The sequence below is a fragment of the Macrobrachium nipponense genome, chromosome 24 (genome assembly GCF_015104395.2).
Source record: "Macrobrachium nipponense isolate FS-2020 chromosome 24, ASM1510439v2, whole genome shotgun sequence".
In the NCBI taxonomy this organism is placed as follows: Eukaryota; Metazoa; Arthropoda; class Malacostraca; order Decapoda; family Palaemonidae; genus Macrobrachium; species Macrobrachium nipponense.
The window spans coordinates 48,664,127-48,680,190 of record NC_061091.1 but is presented as its reverse complement, the minus strand read 5'-3'; the positions used below and the strand labels follow the sequence as shown (position 1 = coordinate 48,680,190).

General features: G+C 37.1%; 1 protein-coding gene across 1 annotated transcript in view; it reads right to left on the bottom strand.

Annotated features, from left to right (window-relative positions):
• Positions 1-3,521: 3,521 nt before the first annotated feature.
• The window catches only part of LOC135205607 (beta-hexosaminidase subunit alpha-like), an 85,994-nt gene continuing 73,451 nt past the window's right edge, over positions 3,522-16,064 (bottom strand). Inside the window, exons 6-14 of the mRNA XM_064236392.1 lie at positions 15,871-15,975; positions 15,575-15,682; positions 14,866-15,004; positions 13,248-13,345; positions 12,460-12,540; positions 10,178-10,351; positions 9,397-9,595; positions 8,301-8,502; positions 3,522-5,230 (exon numbers count right to left, since the gene is read on the bottom strand). Coding sequence (XP_064092462.1) covers positions 4,651-5,230; positions 8,301-8,502; positions 9,397-9,595; positions 10,178-10,351; positions 12,460-12,540; positions 13,248-13,345; positions 14,866-15,004; positions 15,575-15,682; positions 15,871-15,975 — 1,686 coding nt within the window. The 3' untranslated portion in view covers positions 3,522-4,650. The remainder of the gene's footprint in view (positions 5,231-8,300; positions 8,503-9,396; positions 9,596-10,177; positions 10,352-12,459; positions 12,541-13,247; positions 13,346-14,865; positions 15,005-15,574; positions 15,683-15,870; positions 15,976-16,064) is intronic.

The following is a 16,064-nucleotide window of genomic DNA, read 5'->3' as shown; positions in this document are numbered from 1 at the left end:
TTTCCTCACCTCGTTTCATGAGTGTCATCATTCTATTGTTACTTGCCACCTAGTATTGGTTCTCTATAAGTTATAAAACCTAGAATTAACCCATTACTTAAAATAACGAGAAATATTCTTTCTAATCAACAAAACGGGTTTTCTGAAGAAAACTTATCTGTAACCAGACGTCATAGAACAGTCAAACTTCTACGGGAATTTTTGAATTTCATTTCTTGATGTTTATAAAGCTTTTAGTTTGATTGGGTGATGGTCTAATGAAGCAATCTTTCTTCGACCATGCTCATAAAGCTTCACTTTCTAGAGTTGTAGTACGCATTACCTATTATTATTATTATTATTAATTAGTGCATGAAGGCCGTATTATTAATATTATTATTATTCAGAAGAGAAACAAGCCTACAGAGGCCAATGACTTGAAATTTAAGCTTCCAAAGACTATGTTCATTAGAAAGAAGTAACAATTGATGGGAAATACAGAAAGAGGAGATAAATTGTTAGAAAAAACAGATAAATTAAGAAATTCATAAATAAACAAAAATGTGAGTAAAATATCAAAATACGAGTTGATTTGTATTGGGGTAGTAATGCACTGCATCTTCGCTTGAACTTCTGAAGTTCCAACTGCACGACATCCTCTGGGAGGCTGTTCCACAGTCCAACAGTGTGAGGAATGAAGGATCTCTGGAACAGAGAAGTTCGACAGCGAGGCTAAACATTTACTGCATATTGGCGCTGTTGTTAAGCGAATCTGGGTACTCTCGCTCGGTAAAGGGGACGAGGAATCATTTGCGAACATGAAAGATTAGAAAACAGAAACTTGCCACCACGAACCACTCTCTCTAAAAAGAGATAAATCTCTGGGAGAAGCAGACATCCACACCGGAGAACAGTATTCTAGTCAATGAAGCACATATGACCTAAAACAGGTTTTATCACTGTTATAAATATATGAGGCCTTACGAACAATACCTAACTTTCGTGCGGCATTTGCCGAAACTTTCATTAGATGTTTCTCAAGAGTATGACGTGAGTAAAGAATTTCACCTAGAATAGTTAAAGCTTCAGACTTCTTCAGCAAAGTCCCATCCACCTGAAGGGGAGGATGGAGTGGAAAATCTGTACGATATCTGCTAATCAACAGTCTTTTAAAATTACTGGAGTTCAGCCTCATTCCCCACCGATTACAACATTCCTTGATCCGGTCCATGCCCCGATTGAGGCTGAGGGCAGCTTCATTTCTTACAAGTGGGGACTTACTACATCCACAAGTATGGCATCATCGACATACTGAACAATTTTGTTTTGCAGGCCAACAACCATATCACTTGTGCACACTAAAAATAACAGTGGACCAAGAACACTACCCTGCGGAACTCCAGGCAAAATAGGTTTTGATTTATAAATTTTACGCACACATGCCAAACACTGGGGCAACTAAGGCCATTCAGTACTGAAACGGAAATGGACAGTGAAAAAGTTTGGAATGTGTAACGGGAGAAAAACCTCGTAGTTGCACTAAGAATCAATTGTTAGGAGAGGGTGGACAGTAAGATAGAAGCAAAGGAATATGAAGGGAGGCACAGTAAATGGAATGAAGCAGTCGCAGCTAGGTTTGGTTCATTACAGATCCCACCTTTTAATGAATAAGTGCCATGTGATTTATTAAATCGAAAGCGACACTAAAATCTATCTGAATTACTCTTTACTCAAAACCATTACCACGGTTCCCTTGCAAATAGTGTGCCAAGTCTAAAAGAAAATCGCAGATACCTAACTGCCTTATATACGCTTATTGACTCTCAACTACCAATCCTATGAATTCCACAGACTTAACTAGTGGCATAAAAACAAGTCTAAGCTTGCCCTCATCCGCAAAGAAGATACGTCGCCATTAAAATGTTAAGAATCTACTAATCTTGGAAGACAACACACTAAAAAAAAAAAAAAAACATAGGGAAGAAACCATCAGGATCTTCTCCACCCCAGCTATCAAGATTATCTAGATTTTCTTTAACATCCCTGGAGCAAGATGCAAATTTTGTATAAGTAGGTTTGGGATGAGGAGTGCCAGGGAGAGGAACATCCTCAGCCGACTGCTTCTTCAAAAGCTTGATGAAGGAGTTCATTTTCTTTACAGCAAGTAACCGATCTACCATCATCTGCTAGTAGTGGTGGAATAGAAGAGAGTCTGACCCCAGGTTAGATTTGCTTGTTTGTATGGTGTTTTTACGTTGCATGAAACCAGTGGTTATTCAGCAACGGGACCAACGGCTTTACGTGACTTCCGAACCACGTCGAGAGAGAACCTCTATCACCAGAAATACTCCTCAATGGAATGGCCGAGAATCGAACTCGCGACCACCGAGGTGGGACGCCAACACCATACCAACTACGGCACTGAGGCGCTAGGTTAAATGATGCTAGTTTGGTCTGCCACAGATGAGGCTAAGTAACTCCTTCAAGTTTTCTTTTCAAGATATCGCTGTAGTTTCTCTCGGTTGAGTCAAGTTCTATTTGCAGCCCGGCGAGACCCAAGTGGTGTAATTCTAATCTGAACGATATCGTCTCCGTGTGATTAATTTGGTCTACTTGCTATATATACACCTGCCAATTTCCTATTTCGATGATGTTCCACAAACCAATCTACGATCTTGAATTGTTACTCACTTTATCATCTTCATAAATTCATTAATCATTGATAATTTCCCCCCCACATTCTTTATAATAAAAAAAATCCAAAACAGTTCTTTTGGTACCTTAGGTTCTGACTGATTCTATTTGTATGGCACCGATACCTCCTAAACATATACAGTTTTCTTCTAGTAACCATTTCTTGTCACGGACCCATTACAATTAAGAAAAAAAAAGAAGAGAAAAAAAAGCAGCGTTGTTACACGTCTAAGATGTCGGAAAGAGATTCAATATTTCGCAAGCTTTGTTTACGACTAACGTAGGCTACTCCCATTTCAGAAAGAATTGGACATGGAAACTAAATGTCAGCTGCAATTAGGCTACACTTCTCAAAATGCTTATTAGTTACAAAGGGACGGAAATTTGCTGTTACTGCAAGTCTATCTATCTTGTTTCGTAAAACGCGTCACTGGTTTTCAACACTTCTCCAAACACTCCCCGGTAATCACAACACAAAAACTATTTCGGGATACTCTGCGCTGACGATGTTTCCATTAGGAAGTTCTATTTACACGAAAACAAGGACGCTGAAACACGGCAATGACAGTAGCTGAGTGTGATTCTCCAGATAAATATAATATAGAACAGATATATTTGTCCATTGGCGCTCGCATAACTGTAACAGAAAAAAAAGCCATGATTGATAAAAGGTACAATATTAACGATGAGGGAAAAGAGATGTCATAACAGCTCGGTAAGCCAAAACAAGGATTTCAAGTATAGTTATTACTGTGTGAGCGCATAGCTGCTCACAGACAAAAGCCTAACATAACCAATATGGGAAACTACAACTTTCATATCGAATAAAGAAAAAAAAAACACAGCGATGAAGATTCAGTGAGTTTAATAATTAATGCACAAATACCTTGATATAAAAAACACAACAATTAACATAATTGAGAGAGGAATGATTCTCAATCAAAAGTCGATCGTGAACCATTCGCGTATGGGACAAGGGAAAGACGCATCACGCGACTCAGCTGTCCCGCGATGCATTTGGCATACTGCTTTATTTACCGCTGGTCCTTTTCTCAACCTCTGGACAAAATTCCAAGACACACGAGTACAAAATAAAAATGTGCACCATTTCACAATATACACTCATTCTTCTGAGTAGGTATATGAACAAGCTGGAGAAACTTACTCAACATATCTGAGAATAGATACTTAAAAATACTTATATTGACAGAGTAAATTCCTCATACATATGATGATAATAATAATAATAACAACTAAGGTGATGATGATAATGCAACGATATGTTTTTCGGATATTTAGCACATCTTTTTTCCTTGTTTCCATGGGCCCATAAGCTACAAGAGAAGCATTTATGTAAAAAAATTACATTAATTTTTTTTATTTTTTATATAAAATGTTGAATTTTATTTTTAATTAAATAAGTCGAATGAATGAGAAAGAATAAGTGGGCATGAAGAACTTCAGAGACAGCTGACATAGTTTTGAAATATAATCTGGTTTATATGCCAGGTGTGAATAGGTTCTGATCCCATCCATCCGCCGCGGCTCGACAATATGCAGTAGTATCTTCTTCTTCTTCCTGAAGAGGATACTCGAGGATATAACATTTTGAGGAGGATCTCTACTAGGTCTATATTTATCACAATCTGCTGGGAGCTAATGGATCAACAGACAACTGTCTATCAGCGTATCAATACCATTTTACCTCTGCTTCCAAGTTACAAATAGAATAAAAAGCGAACAAATATTTATCAATGAATAAGGCATCATGTTCATAACACTTTGCAAAAGTGCAATGCAATGAACACATCTTTACTTTTCCAGTGACTCAAAATCAACTTTGAAACGGTCAAATCCCTCTGGTTCCACAGTTCTGAACGTCTATCCAACAGGCAATTTTTCCATTAGCACATGAACGTATATGAACAAGACAGACTAAGCGGTCACAGACATGCTATTATATCACAAGCATTAGTTTCATGAAGCCTGGGGGGCAGGGGCCTCGTTTGCAGTGGGTACTTCTTGAGGGGCGGCACCTCCAGCAGCTGGAGTATCTTGAACCATGGTGTTCGTTGCACCATCCGAAGGTGCTACTGGAGGACTTGGAACAGCTGCAGTAGTCACAATTTCAGGCACAGATTCTGGAACAGCAGGAGCCACAGGCGCAGGAGCAGGAACAGAAGCATCAACAGGTTGGGCTGGTTGTTCTGGTGCTGCTGCTGCTGCTGCTGCAGGCTGATTATTCTGATCCGGTTGCTGGTTTTCCTGAGGTACAGCAGAGTCAGCAGTTTGAGATGGAGCTGCTACAGCTGGTTGGGGTGTTGCCTGGGGTGTCGCAGTCGTAGTTGTGGCTGAAGTCTCAGGAGATGGTGGTGCAGGTGGTTGAGTGGAAGCAGTAGTTGGAGGGGATGGTGTTGTTGTTGTGGTAGTTGTAGTAGTGCTTGTGGAAGATGTGGATGGTGTTGTAGGTGGTGGAGGTGTAGACATTTCTATAGCTTGAGGGATTTCCCACTCCCCACAAAAGCCGTTGAGAATTGGTTGTGCAGGAATACCGCGTCTGGAGGAAAGTAAATAGTCATTTTAAAGGAAAGTAAATAGTAATTTTAAATGAAACAATGTTACACACAACTATGCTTCTGTAAATGACAATAAAATAACATGAGATTTTCATCCAATTAAATGCTTTATTTAGTTATATTTCGAGAAAGAAACGGTAATTGCTGTTTATCAAGCCGAGGTGTTATGATTCTAACAACTATCACTCATTGTTGTTTTAGTGTTGGAGAGAGTAGTTCAATCATTGCTGATACAAAAAAAGACCTCGACACAAAACCTAATGTTTTATATATTAAGAAACATTAAACATAAACTTAACTGAGTAGTACACTTCGAATTAAGGAATAGGGAGAAAAGAACTGTAGGGAGAGAGATCCATACTGCAGTGAATGGGTTCCCACAGCTAATATATAAAGGATGTCTGGTCAGTAGAGACAATAATATTGAGAAGCTGGGAACCTGAAGAAGTATGGCAGTGAGGGTAGAGATAACAAATGAGGATGTGCCAGTGGTGTAAGAATGCTTAAAAGACCTACATCCTATACGGCACATGTGAGTAACAGAGATGGGAGAGAATGTCATTTGATATAATAGTTAGGAAAGTCACAAACATAATGGATAGGGGAAGTAATCATCCAATTACTCTGGCTGTTGTGTGAAAAAAGTTTTTAGATTTGTTTGAAAATGGTGGACATATCTTTTGCCAAGTGGACACTGACTCTAGATAACTGATATGATGTTTCAAAGCCGGTGCTGACTGCTACAACCTACATATTACTTCTCAAAACAATTACTGGATAATGGCTTCTGGTGAAGTGATAGTGATCTGACGAACATAAACTTATAGGGGCAGTGTTTTGTCCTCAACACTATTTCCTAATAGCTTGGAAAAGAGACGAGAATGTATCTTTGTCAAGTTCCTTCCCATACTCAGTGATCCAACAGGGAATAGTAACAGTTCCTGGGTGGGATTTGAGTTTGGAATATAGTAATAAGAGACTGGAAGAGGCAAACACAAGACCAGTACCTTGAACAAGTCACTGTTTTGTCCCAAAGGTCATGGGGTTTCGATGAGGGGTTTGTATCATGCCACACTTTCAAGGTGGAACATCACTTTACACTAGAACAGAGCTGAGGTGTAGGCAACAGAGATCTGTTTTTTTTTAATATACATGCTTTCAGATAAAGTTGAACTGAAAATCATTGTATGGTTGAGAAAGATTGTTTGTTGATTTCCAGATGAAGAGAAATGCGAGCTAACCCCGGTGAATGAACGGAACATTCCCTGCTTGTGCTTGCAGAGAATTATTGTGGTGGATTTCTTTCCAGTGAGAGATTCCTTGTTAATACTTAATCCAAAAATAATTTTCATGAATGGTCTTTGATTGTGACAGTTTAACTGAGGATGTCAATCAGGAGTAACAGGGTCAGAATACTCGTCTTGTTACGGTCATGGAGGGCTGACCAGGGTCAGCTAAATATCGTTGGATGCCAAGGCGTTGCCCATTAGAACGCTGAACAGAATGAACAGGAGAGAAACAGGCAATTGTAGTTTCAGGTATAGGAAAATAATTTAAGACAGCTGAGTATAGCAAGAACGCCTATTCTGGGTCCCTGTTCAGAATAGGACCTGTGTTAAATTTCCTGGTGGAATGGGTGTCAAGGAAATCAAATTGCTGTGCACCGTCAATTAGCCTGTATCCTTAAAGGCTGTGAACTGTTGGCAAAGCATCTAACATCAAGTGATGTGACCTCTCTTCTTTTGAAGTTCACTGTCGTGTTACACGTTGGCATAAAAGATGTGCCTGTGAATAAAAGTTCTTACATAGGTTGAAGCTGGGGCATTCCTAAGAAACTGGGCACTGCACTGAATCAGGCCTTCCTATTATTTATAATCAAAGCGACTTTCTGTTAGTTGTCCTCCGTCAAAGCTGACCAATGTTGCATTACTAATAACTGGAGGGCTACTAAGTGGTACCAAGTTTTCCATTAGTTTCTTTAAAGGGAAGCTGCATCTTATGAGCCGTTGCTGCCCTACAGATTCTGGTACTTTGAATTTGAAGAAAGCTGTCACCATTATGTGGGATAGGTCTCCCATCTTCCGGGATAAGTTTAACTCAGATTTAAGAGTGTCTGAAAGTCTGCCCAAACACTGTCTTCTGAGAACCAGTGAAATAATTTCGTTTAAATTCATATCCTTTAGGATGAGATGAGTGAAAACCATATGGTATATAGTAAAACAATCAGATTAATTAGCTGAATTCAGCCAATTAATTTCTGTTCACTCCTCACTTCCAATCACCGATGCACGGGTCTTTGGGCACTAAAAATATCTCAGCAACTTCCAAAGTTTGAGGAATTCACTTTACTTATTTATAAGCTACTCTTTCTTTATAAGCATTATTGCTGTAATACGCAGTTTCTAGTTTTATTTTAGTTTTGCTTCTTTTACATTTGTGACACTGCTTTCAGTCCTTTTCTTATGCTATATTCAGGTATAGCGCTTTATGTACATGGATGTCAATCAATGAATTCTTTCGACACCCCAGTATGTAATCCTATCTATATTATATATATATATATATATATCTATATATTAATCTAATATATAATATATATATATATATATACGTATATAGAAATATTATATTATCTATATAGAGTAATATTATATAATGTATTAAATAATATATGTTATATACATATATATATATATCATATATATATATATATATATATATATATATATATATATATACATAATATATATATATATATATATATTATATAGAGTATATATGATATATATATATATATATATATATATATATATATATATATATATAGAGAGAGAGAGAGAGAGCATATACTTGAAACGTCAAAGATCTAAAAAAAAAAACTTGACAGTAAATAGTATGATTATGTACGACATAACAATTCGAAACAATTCAACTATAAGAGTCTACTTCAATAATAAACAGAGAAAACAATGCCTATAAGACCACTACAAAAGTATATTTCTTTTAACTTATTTAATTAAATAAAAAATAAACTAGAAAAAAGGTCAGTACCTTAGCATTCTGCAGCGGTGCTGGTCTAGTCTGAAGGCAGCGTCTTCTACTGAGGGGGCTTCTGCCAGAGGGAGGGACCACAATCTCTCGGCTGCTGCAGAGGCTCTGGGCCAAAGTCGAGGCAAGAGGTTGGTTGCATCGACGTATTCACCCCACATTGCTGCTTCACCTCCCAACACTAGCTTCTTTTGCTCCTCTGTTCCTGTAGAGTAAAACACCAAGAAACAAAATTTTAGTTGAAACACCATATTTCAGCTTGTTTTAGTCGACGGCAATTCTGTAGGAAAATTTGTATGGTATACTGAACTTATTTCATATGGAAATGTAGCAAATATTCGAAGAGGTATTTCTTCACTTGTTAATACATAAATTTATGAAGCATCCCACTATGTATCTATTGTTGGCAGCTCACAGGGCTGGCGGATGTGGCTTATTGTCCTTAATTTTGGAGTATGCTGAATATGTTTGGGGAAATAAAAGAATATATACTTATATCAGGACATCCACTCTATACACAAAAGTTCACTGCTTTTATCTAGACTTTGAAAGTACATAGCTTCTTCGCTAGAATAAATAATCCAGTTGTCAAATACTGAGAGGACTTTTGTATGATACCAACACTGTTAGAAGTAGATATCATCTGTACTATATCAGAATAATATACAAAACGCAAAGGAAGCAAATGATATGGCAATGCACTATGGTAGATGTAGGAATTTTGCAAAAGAAAATAGACTCAAATATAATAAATTAAAGAACAAGTGAAGCACAAGATAAATGATAAATAAATATGAGATAAAATTATAACATTCAAATAGCAATCGGTTGCCAGAAAAATTTAATAATTTTTTGGAAAATGTTTGGTAAGTTTATCCAAATTATTGAAAATAAACATATTAGAGGATGCCTTGATATTGTTTATAAACAGAAAAAGGCCATTCAAATGAAAAGTTCATTTCGAGGGACTGGCTGAATAATAATGCTAATAATAAACACTGGCAAAAAGTTCCATTTATATCTTGCAATATGATGCACCAACTTGCCTCCCGATCCCAAAGATAAGGAACAAAGGAAAACAAATGCAATCGTCCTTTACCTTGGAAATCAGTGGGGTCGCACTTGTAGAAGTTCCTCCAATCTGGTCCATAGGTGATGTAGTTGATGTACCAGCAGGAGGAGAGGATGACCTGATAGCCTCTCTCCGTCAGGTCGTGAACGTACTCGCGCCATCCTTTCATGTTGTTGGGGGCCAAAGACTCGTCCTTCCAGACTTGAACGACGCTGGTGTTGGCCATCTGTTCGTGAAACATAAAATGCTCTATCAGTGAATTCAGAAAAAAATAGTATCGAATTATGAGAAGTCTTTGAAGACCTCCTTTGCACCGCTCAGACTCAGCCAAATAGGTACACAAGAATGCTTGGAGATACAAATCTCCTATGAGATACGTAATGCACACCCAAAAAGGTCCTTTCTAAAATGTCATATTCCTTTCTCTCTCAAAATCTATTCCACTATAGAATTATCGTAAAAATCCGCGCACAAACCTTTTGAGTCATCCTTTGGAGGGCAGTAACCAAACACGGGTAAGGGCAATGCTATAACATTACTAAAAATAACTATAGGTGGGAAAGGCTTCGTTTCAGTAAGCGCTGAATCCATAATGTATACAGTATTATAGAATTAATATATCCAAAACTTACAAAGAGAATAAATAATAAAGATAACAGCAAAACTGGAAACATATGATTATAAAGAAGAAAAGAGGGAAAGAAAGAGATCGGAGAAATAACCGAATCCATATAATGAAAGGAGGATTGAGTAAGAGAGAACAATAAATCACAATCAACATGACGCGAGAAATCCTTTGTCTCCTTACCTGAACTCCTCTGTCAGCCGGGTCCTGCCAGGTGACGTAGTTGATAGGCGTCAGTTGGGCCAGATCCAGAACCTTTTCCACGTAGTGCTGCTCCACTTGCCTCACCTCTGTGTAGTTGTGGCGGGCCATGAAGGCCCTCACGACTGGAGAGCTCGACCAGCAGGGCAGGAAGACCTGCAATAAGGCGCAAAGAGTCAAGTACCACGGCACAAGATTCAGTAACACGGTATTATCTTACACAGAGGTGTCTAATCCGATCTGGATATTTTCAAAATAGAAAAACCTCATATGACAGAATTCATTCTATGAGTATGGACATAACCTTAAATTAAATAATATATATACAGGCAGTCCCCGGGTTACGACGGGGGTTCCGTTCTTGAGACGCGTCGTAAGCCGAAAATCGTCGTAAGCCGGAACGACGCTTGGAAATATGTCTCAAACTAATAAAAAGTTATAAAAACCTTACTTGTAATCCTTTGGTTACACTACATGTTGTTTCCTGTAGTTTTATGTACAACCTGGAGTTATTTTCATAAAAGAATGCTGGTTCTTGAAGGTAAAAACTATTGTAATCCTCTGGTGACACTACATTCTTGAAGTTTTATGTACAACCTGGAGTGATTTTGCAAAATCTTGAGGGCTACAAGAACAGCTGATTACTATTTACGTATCATATAGACTAATTAAAGTAAATGTATCTTTAAATAGGCTTATATATTAGTATCAACAAAACATTTCCTGCCATGAGTCAGAGGCCGTTTAATGAACGAAACACTTCTCTGTCCTATCTGTTCAGAAAATAAACGTTACGTCAATCCCCGAGACCATTGTTGCCAAAGCGTCTCTCTCTCTCTCTCTCTCTCTCTCTCTCTCTCTCTGATCAAATTACATTGGAAACTTGACATACGATTGCCCTAATATATGAATGTTTTGAGATACAACAGAAAATTTGCGAAAATACAAGCTTTGATATACAACGAAATATTTGAGATACGATTTTGCGATGAGTGTTAGTTGTATAGGCGACCGATAAATGGCGTTCAGTCTGTTTGTTTGTTGGTGCTGCATGTTAACACGTCGTTGTTTAGTTCGTTGTATTAGTGCCTATTTTTCGTGTTATTTTGTCTATTTTATTATTAACCATGGGTCTCAAAGCTAAAGACAAAGCAGGTGATAAGAAAAAACCCAAGAAAATGATTTCGATGGAAGCAAAACATGAAATTATAGCAAAGCATGAACGTGGCGTTCGTATCGTCGATTTGGCAAACGAGTATGGTCGAAATCCTTCTACAATATCCACGATCATCAAGCAGAAGGAAGCTATAAAAACCCCCGAGACCATTGTTGCCAAAGCGTCTCTCTCTCTCTCTCTCTCTCTCTCTCTCTCTCTCTCTCTCTCTCTCTCTCTCTCTCTGATCAAATTACGTACTGGATAATGTCTCTCTTTGGATACTTCGATTTTGCCAAATATTGAGGGCTACAAGAACAGTTGATTACTATTTACGTATCATATAGACTAATTAAAGTAAACGTATCTTTAAATAGGCTTATATTATTAGTCGTCAGTAGCCGTTTAACGAAACGAACACTTCTCTGTCCTTAACTCGGAGCGTCGGAAGAGCGCTCTCTCTCTCTCTCTCGCTCATCTCTCTCTCTCTCTCTCTCTGATCAAATTACTGGATAATGTCTCTCTTTGGATACTTGGAATTTGCGTTGTAATCTAACCAGAAACTTCGTTTTGTTATTATTACTGGAAACAAGCAATGATTTTTTTCATTATTTGCGCTTTTGGACTGTTATATGTAAACTAGTATGTATTCATTCGCTCGGAAACTAGTTCCGCATATGAGGCGTCACTAAAAAACATAGAAAAATACAACATAAAAAGTGTCGAAAATCATCATAATCTCAAAATTTTTGTTGTAATCTAACCAGAAACTTATTTTATTAATATACTGTGCTAAACTATAAAGGATTTTTATCATAGTATGCGTTTTTTAAAAGCGTCGTTAACTCGGAGCGTTGGAAGCGTCAGCGTCGTAACCTCGGAACAAGCGTCGTAACCCAGGACGGATTTTTCCATTGAATATTTAAGAAAAAGCGTCGTAACCTCGGAACGTCGTAAGCCGGAACCGTCGTAACCCGGGGACCGCCTGTATATATATATATATATATAATATATAATATATATATATATATATATATATATATGTGTGTGTGTGTGTGTGTGTGTGTGTGTGTGTGTGTGTGTGTATAAATACTCAAGAGATGACACCTACCTCGTCCAGTCCAAGATGGATGTATCCGTCGACGAAGGTGTGTTTCAAATCCACCAAGAAGGCTTTCAGAAACTCGTATACCTGTGAATGAGATCCACTGTCAGACAATTGTTTAAGTAGACTAAATGATTTGGTCATCATGGCTGAAAATTATTAACTGGAATATCAAACATAGAAAAAGATGGCAATTCAAACCTATAAACATTTGTATATAAATGTGTGAACAATTTCATCCGGTAATTTTTATGAAGTCTTTATGACAGTAAAAATGACCTCGTAAAATGTCATGGATTTTCTGCAAAGATGGCCACTGTTGTTGGGACGTCTGTTTATAAAGCTGAATTAATCAATAAAATTCTTTCAGTTTTGCGTATGATACATATTATGCAGAAGTTATTTTAATAACGCCATGTGTAAATAAACAGAAAATAATGTCAATAAACATTAAATAACAATTATCAACCCATAACTACGATCAAGAATTCAATCAAAGGCTTTAAAAATACTATCCATTAAATAATAATAAATGGTATTAAAGAATATAAATATCAGGTAATGTACCATGCAAGGTAAGAAGCTGATATGAATAAATAATATTTAAAAAAAATATTCTTTATACAAGATATTTCTATGAATATCACATCAGTTCAAAGATCCATTGCTAAAGTTGAATACTGTTAGACAATAGATGTATTACGTCATCGTTGTCCACTGTTTTATATATATATATATATATATATATATATATATATATATATATACATACATACATATATATAATTACTTACTTGTGGGTTGGTGGGATCGAAGTTCTCATAAGCTGCATGATAAGGATAATGAGGAGTTCCAGCTGTCCTCCCATCGCCAAAACAGGGGGTTAAAAGATCTGTCGAAATTAAATTTTCATAGATAAGATGTTCACTCTTACTCGATTTGCTTTCGAGTCTCATCATGACATACCGTCCCTGGCATCAGAGCGCTAGGTATCCTTTGTTGCTGATCAAAGTAGTAATGCTTAGTATTTGACAATGGCGCCATGTTTAACGTTGCGTTCAATCGCATTTTACCCTTCACAAAATTCTGTTATTGTTTCGATAATATTCGCAAAATATGCAGATACTGATGAATTAAGTCTTTATTATTAAGAAGGATGTAAAACATCGCTAACACACATGCATATCAATTGTCATTATTCACTAGAACCAACTTATTATATATATTCAATCTCAATGTCACAAATATGATTCACACATTTCCTTCAAAGAATAAAGTTATTGGTCTCACAAAAAATAAATAAATAAATAAATAAATAAAAATCCACTCTGGAAAAGAATAGGGTGCAACTATCATTCTGTTAGTCCACATAAAAACCAAATGGCATGAATTGCACGTACTCAAGAAGGCCTTACTGAGCATAAAAAGTAATGCACGAACTCTCTGGACTTAGAAGGAAGAACCATTATGCCCACAATAGCCACCTGTTAGCAACATTGATCTAGTTTTCTGGATATCTGAGCACGGCAGGGGGTAATGAAAGAGAGCAAGTCAATATGCAATTATTCAGGGTCTTATTTTTCTTCTTCGTTTTTAAGGCACTGATTTTTTAACAGGTGTTATGGAACCAGAACTTACCCTTATATACAGTTGATGCAACCTAATAAGTCACAATGAAACCCCACCCTGACCAGCGAGGGGTAAAAAAAAAAAAAGAATTATCGCAGTCTTAAAAAGTTTTCTTTAAGCCAGAAAAACTGCTAATTTAATAAACCCTTTCCGTATTTCTAATCATGATCCAATTCCAAGATTTTCATCTGAAAAAGACCACCCAAGGGATACAGAAAGCACGGGATAAGGGTAACCCGACAAATTCAAGGTCCAGGTTTTCCTTGCAGTTTCTAACAATGTTGTTTTTAAACAGAAATACATCAATGGATGTAAAAGCGCCAGAACTGTCGTTTTTGTAATGCTTTATGTTTAAAATTTCACAGCCCAACTTACAAACTTAATCATTTGGACTTAATATATAATGCTCCACATAAGTTCTCTGGAGTCTATGAATTCCTTTCACAAAGTAATTCATAGAATTACTATTTACGATACCCAAGTCCCTTGAAATTCAGAAAAGAAATTTGCTGGATTTTAAACAAAATACAAAGCGCAAAATGACCATCGTTAACGTCCAGATATTAACTTTACGGGGCTATATGTGAAAGGAATCCTCTTCACTGCTTCTATTTTTACTATTTTACTGGCCAACGGCTCTCTTCGGTTTTTGCTACATGTCCAGACCATCTCAATTTTTGAAGTCGCAGGCCTAAATTGTAAATTAGTGACACTGACTTGAACCAGCTGAAGTCAATTTACTTCTGCAAGTTATCAAAATGTTGTTGCAATTTTAGTACTCACGAGGGAAGGCCTTCCCAAAGCCTTGAGCATGTCCTGGGGTATCGAATTCGGGTATGACGCGAATGCCCCTGTACCGGGCATACTCCACGAGGTCTTCTACGTCCTTTTGAGTGTAAACGTGTCGAGGAGTGTACGCTCCCTGTGAATAAAGGTTATATAACAGGTTACTTACATGACTTTCCAATTTTATTCAACTGTATTATACTCAGGCTTATTTTTCTTATTTTTGTCTTGTGAAGAGATTGATTGTATTAGAGAAGAAATGAATATGGACACTGATTTCGTGTGGTTGCAAATCAACTGTGATCTCATGAGTAAGAAATGGATGGGAATGAAACAGCTGAAATTTAAAACTGAATGTCTGATTGCGGGAAAATGGCGATCTTAGAAGACCATCGACGTTTCCAGTCTCAGCAACCGAGGAACAGTAATTGAGAGGTTTTTTTTTCGAGGCGCGACCCTTTTGAGTTTCTACTATGATGGAGTGGGCCGAGAATAAAAATAAGAAGTAAAATATGAAATAAAAAAATCTGACAAAAATAAAAAGTTACAAGTATCATCTTCCACAGTTACTATAATTAAAGACACGATATCCTTCGGAAGAATATTGCCAGACTCTAAAATATAAATTAATGGACTCGCGAATAATTTACTTTATAATTACAAACAATAAATGGAGAAGAAAAAGAAAAAACTGACTAAAACTTACATGCTGTGTCAAGTTCGGGAAGATCCTCGACTCGTAGGGGAAACTCTGGTCGTCTACGATATGCCAGTGGAGGACGTTCAACTTATTCCACGCCATGGAATCCAGGACCTGCAAAATAACGAAGGAATTCTTAAAGTTTTACAAAAGCTGAGGCGTATATTAATAACACAACAAATCTCATCGAAAGCATAATCTCAATCAAAGAAAACGAGCCAAAGTCGATCTAGCCTTAATTAAAGAAAACGAAAGAAGCTTGACATTAGTGCAAGGGCAAACAAAGATAATAATAATACTACCTTGAGCATGATATCCTTTGGAAGGAAATGTCTGGCGGTGTCCAGGAGTAGACCTCTGTGCGGGAATCTGGGTTCGTCCTCGATTCTAGTAACGTTTAGGCGGTACTATAAGAAAAAAAAATGAATAAATGAGTTATAACTTCTTTAAATATAAACGAAAATAATTTAAATAGAAGAGAGGAGAAATTATGTGA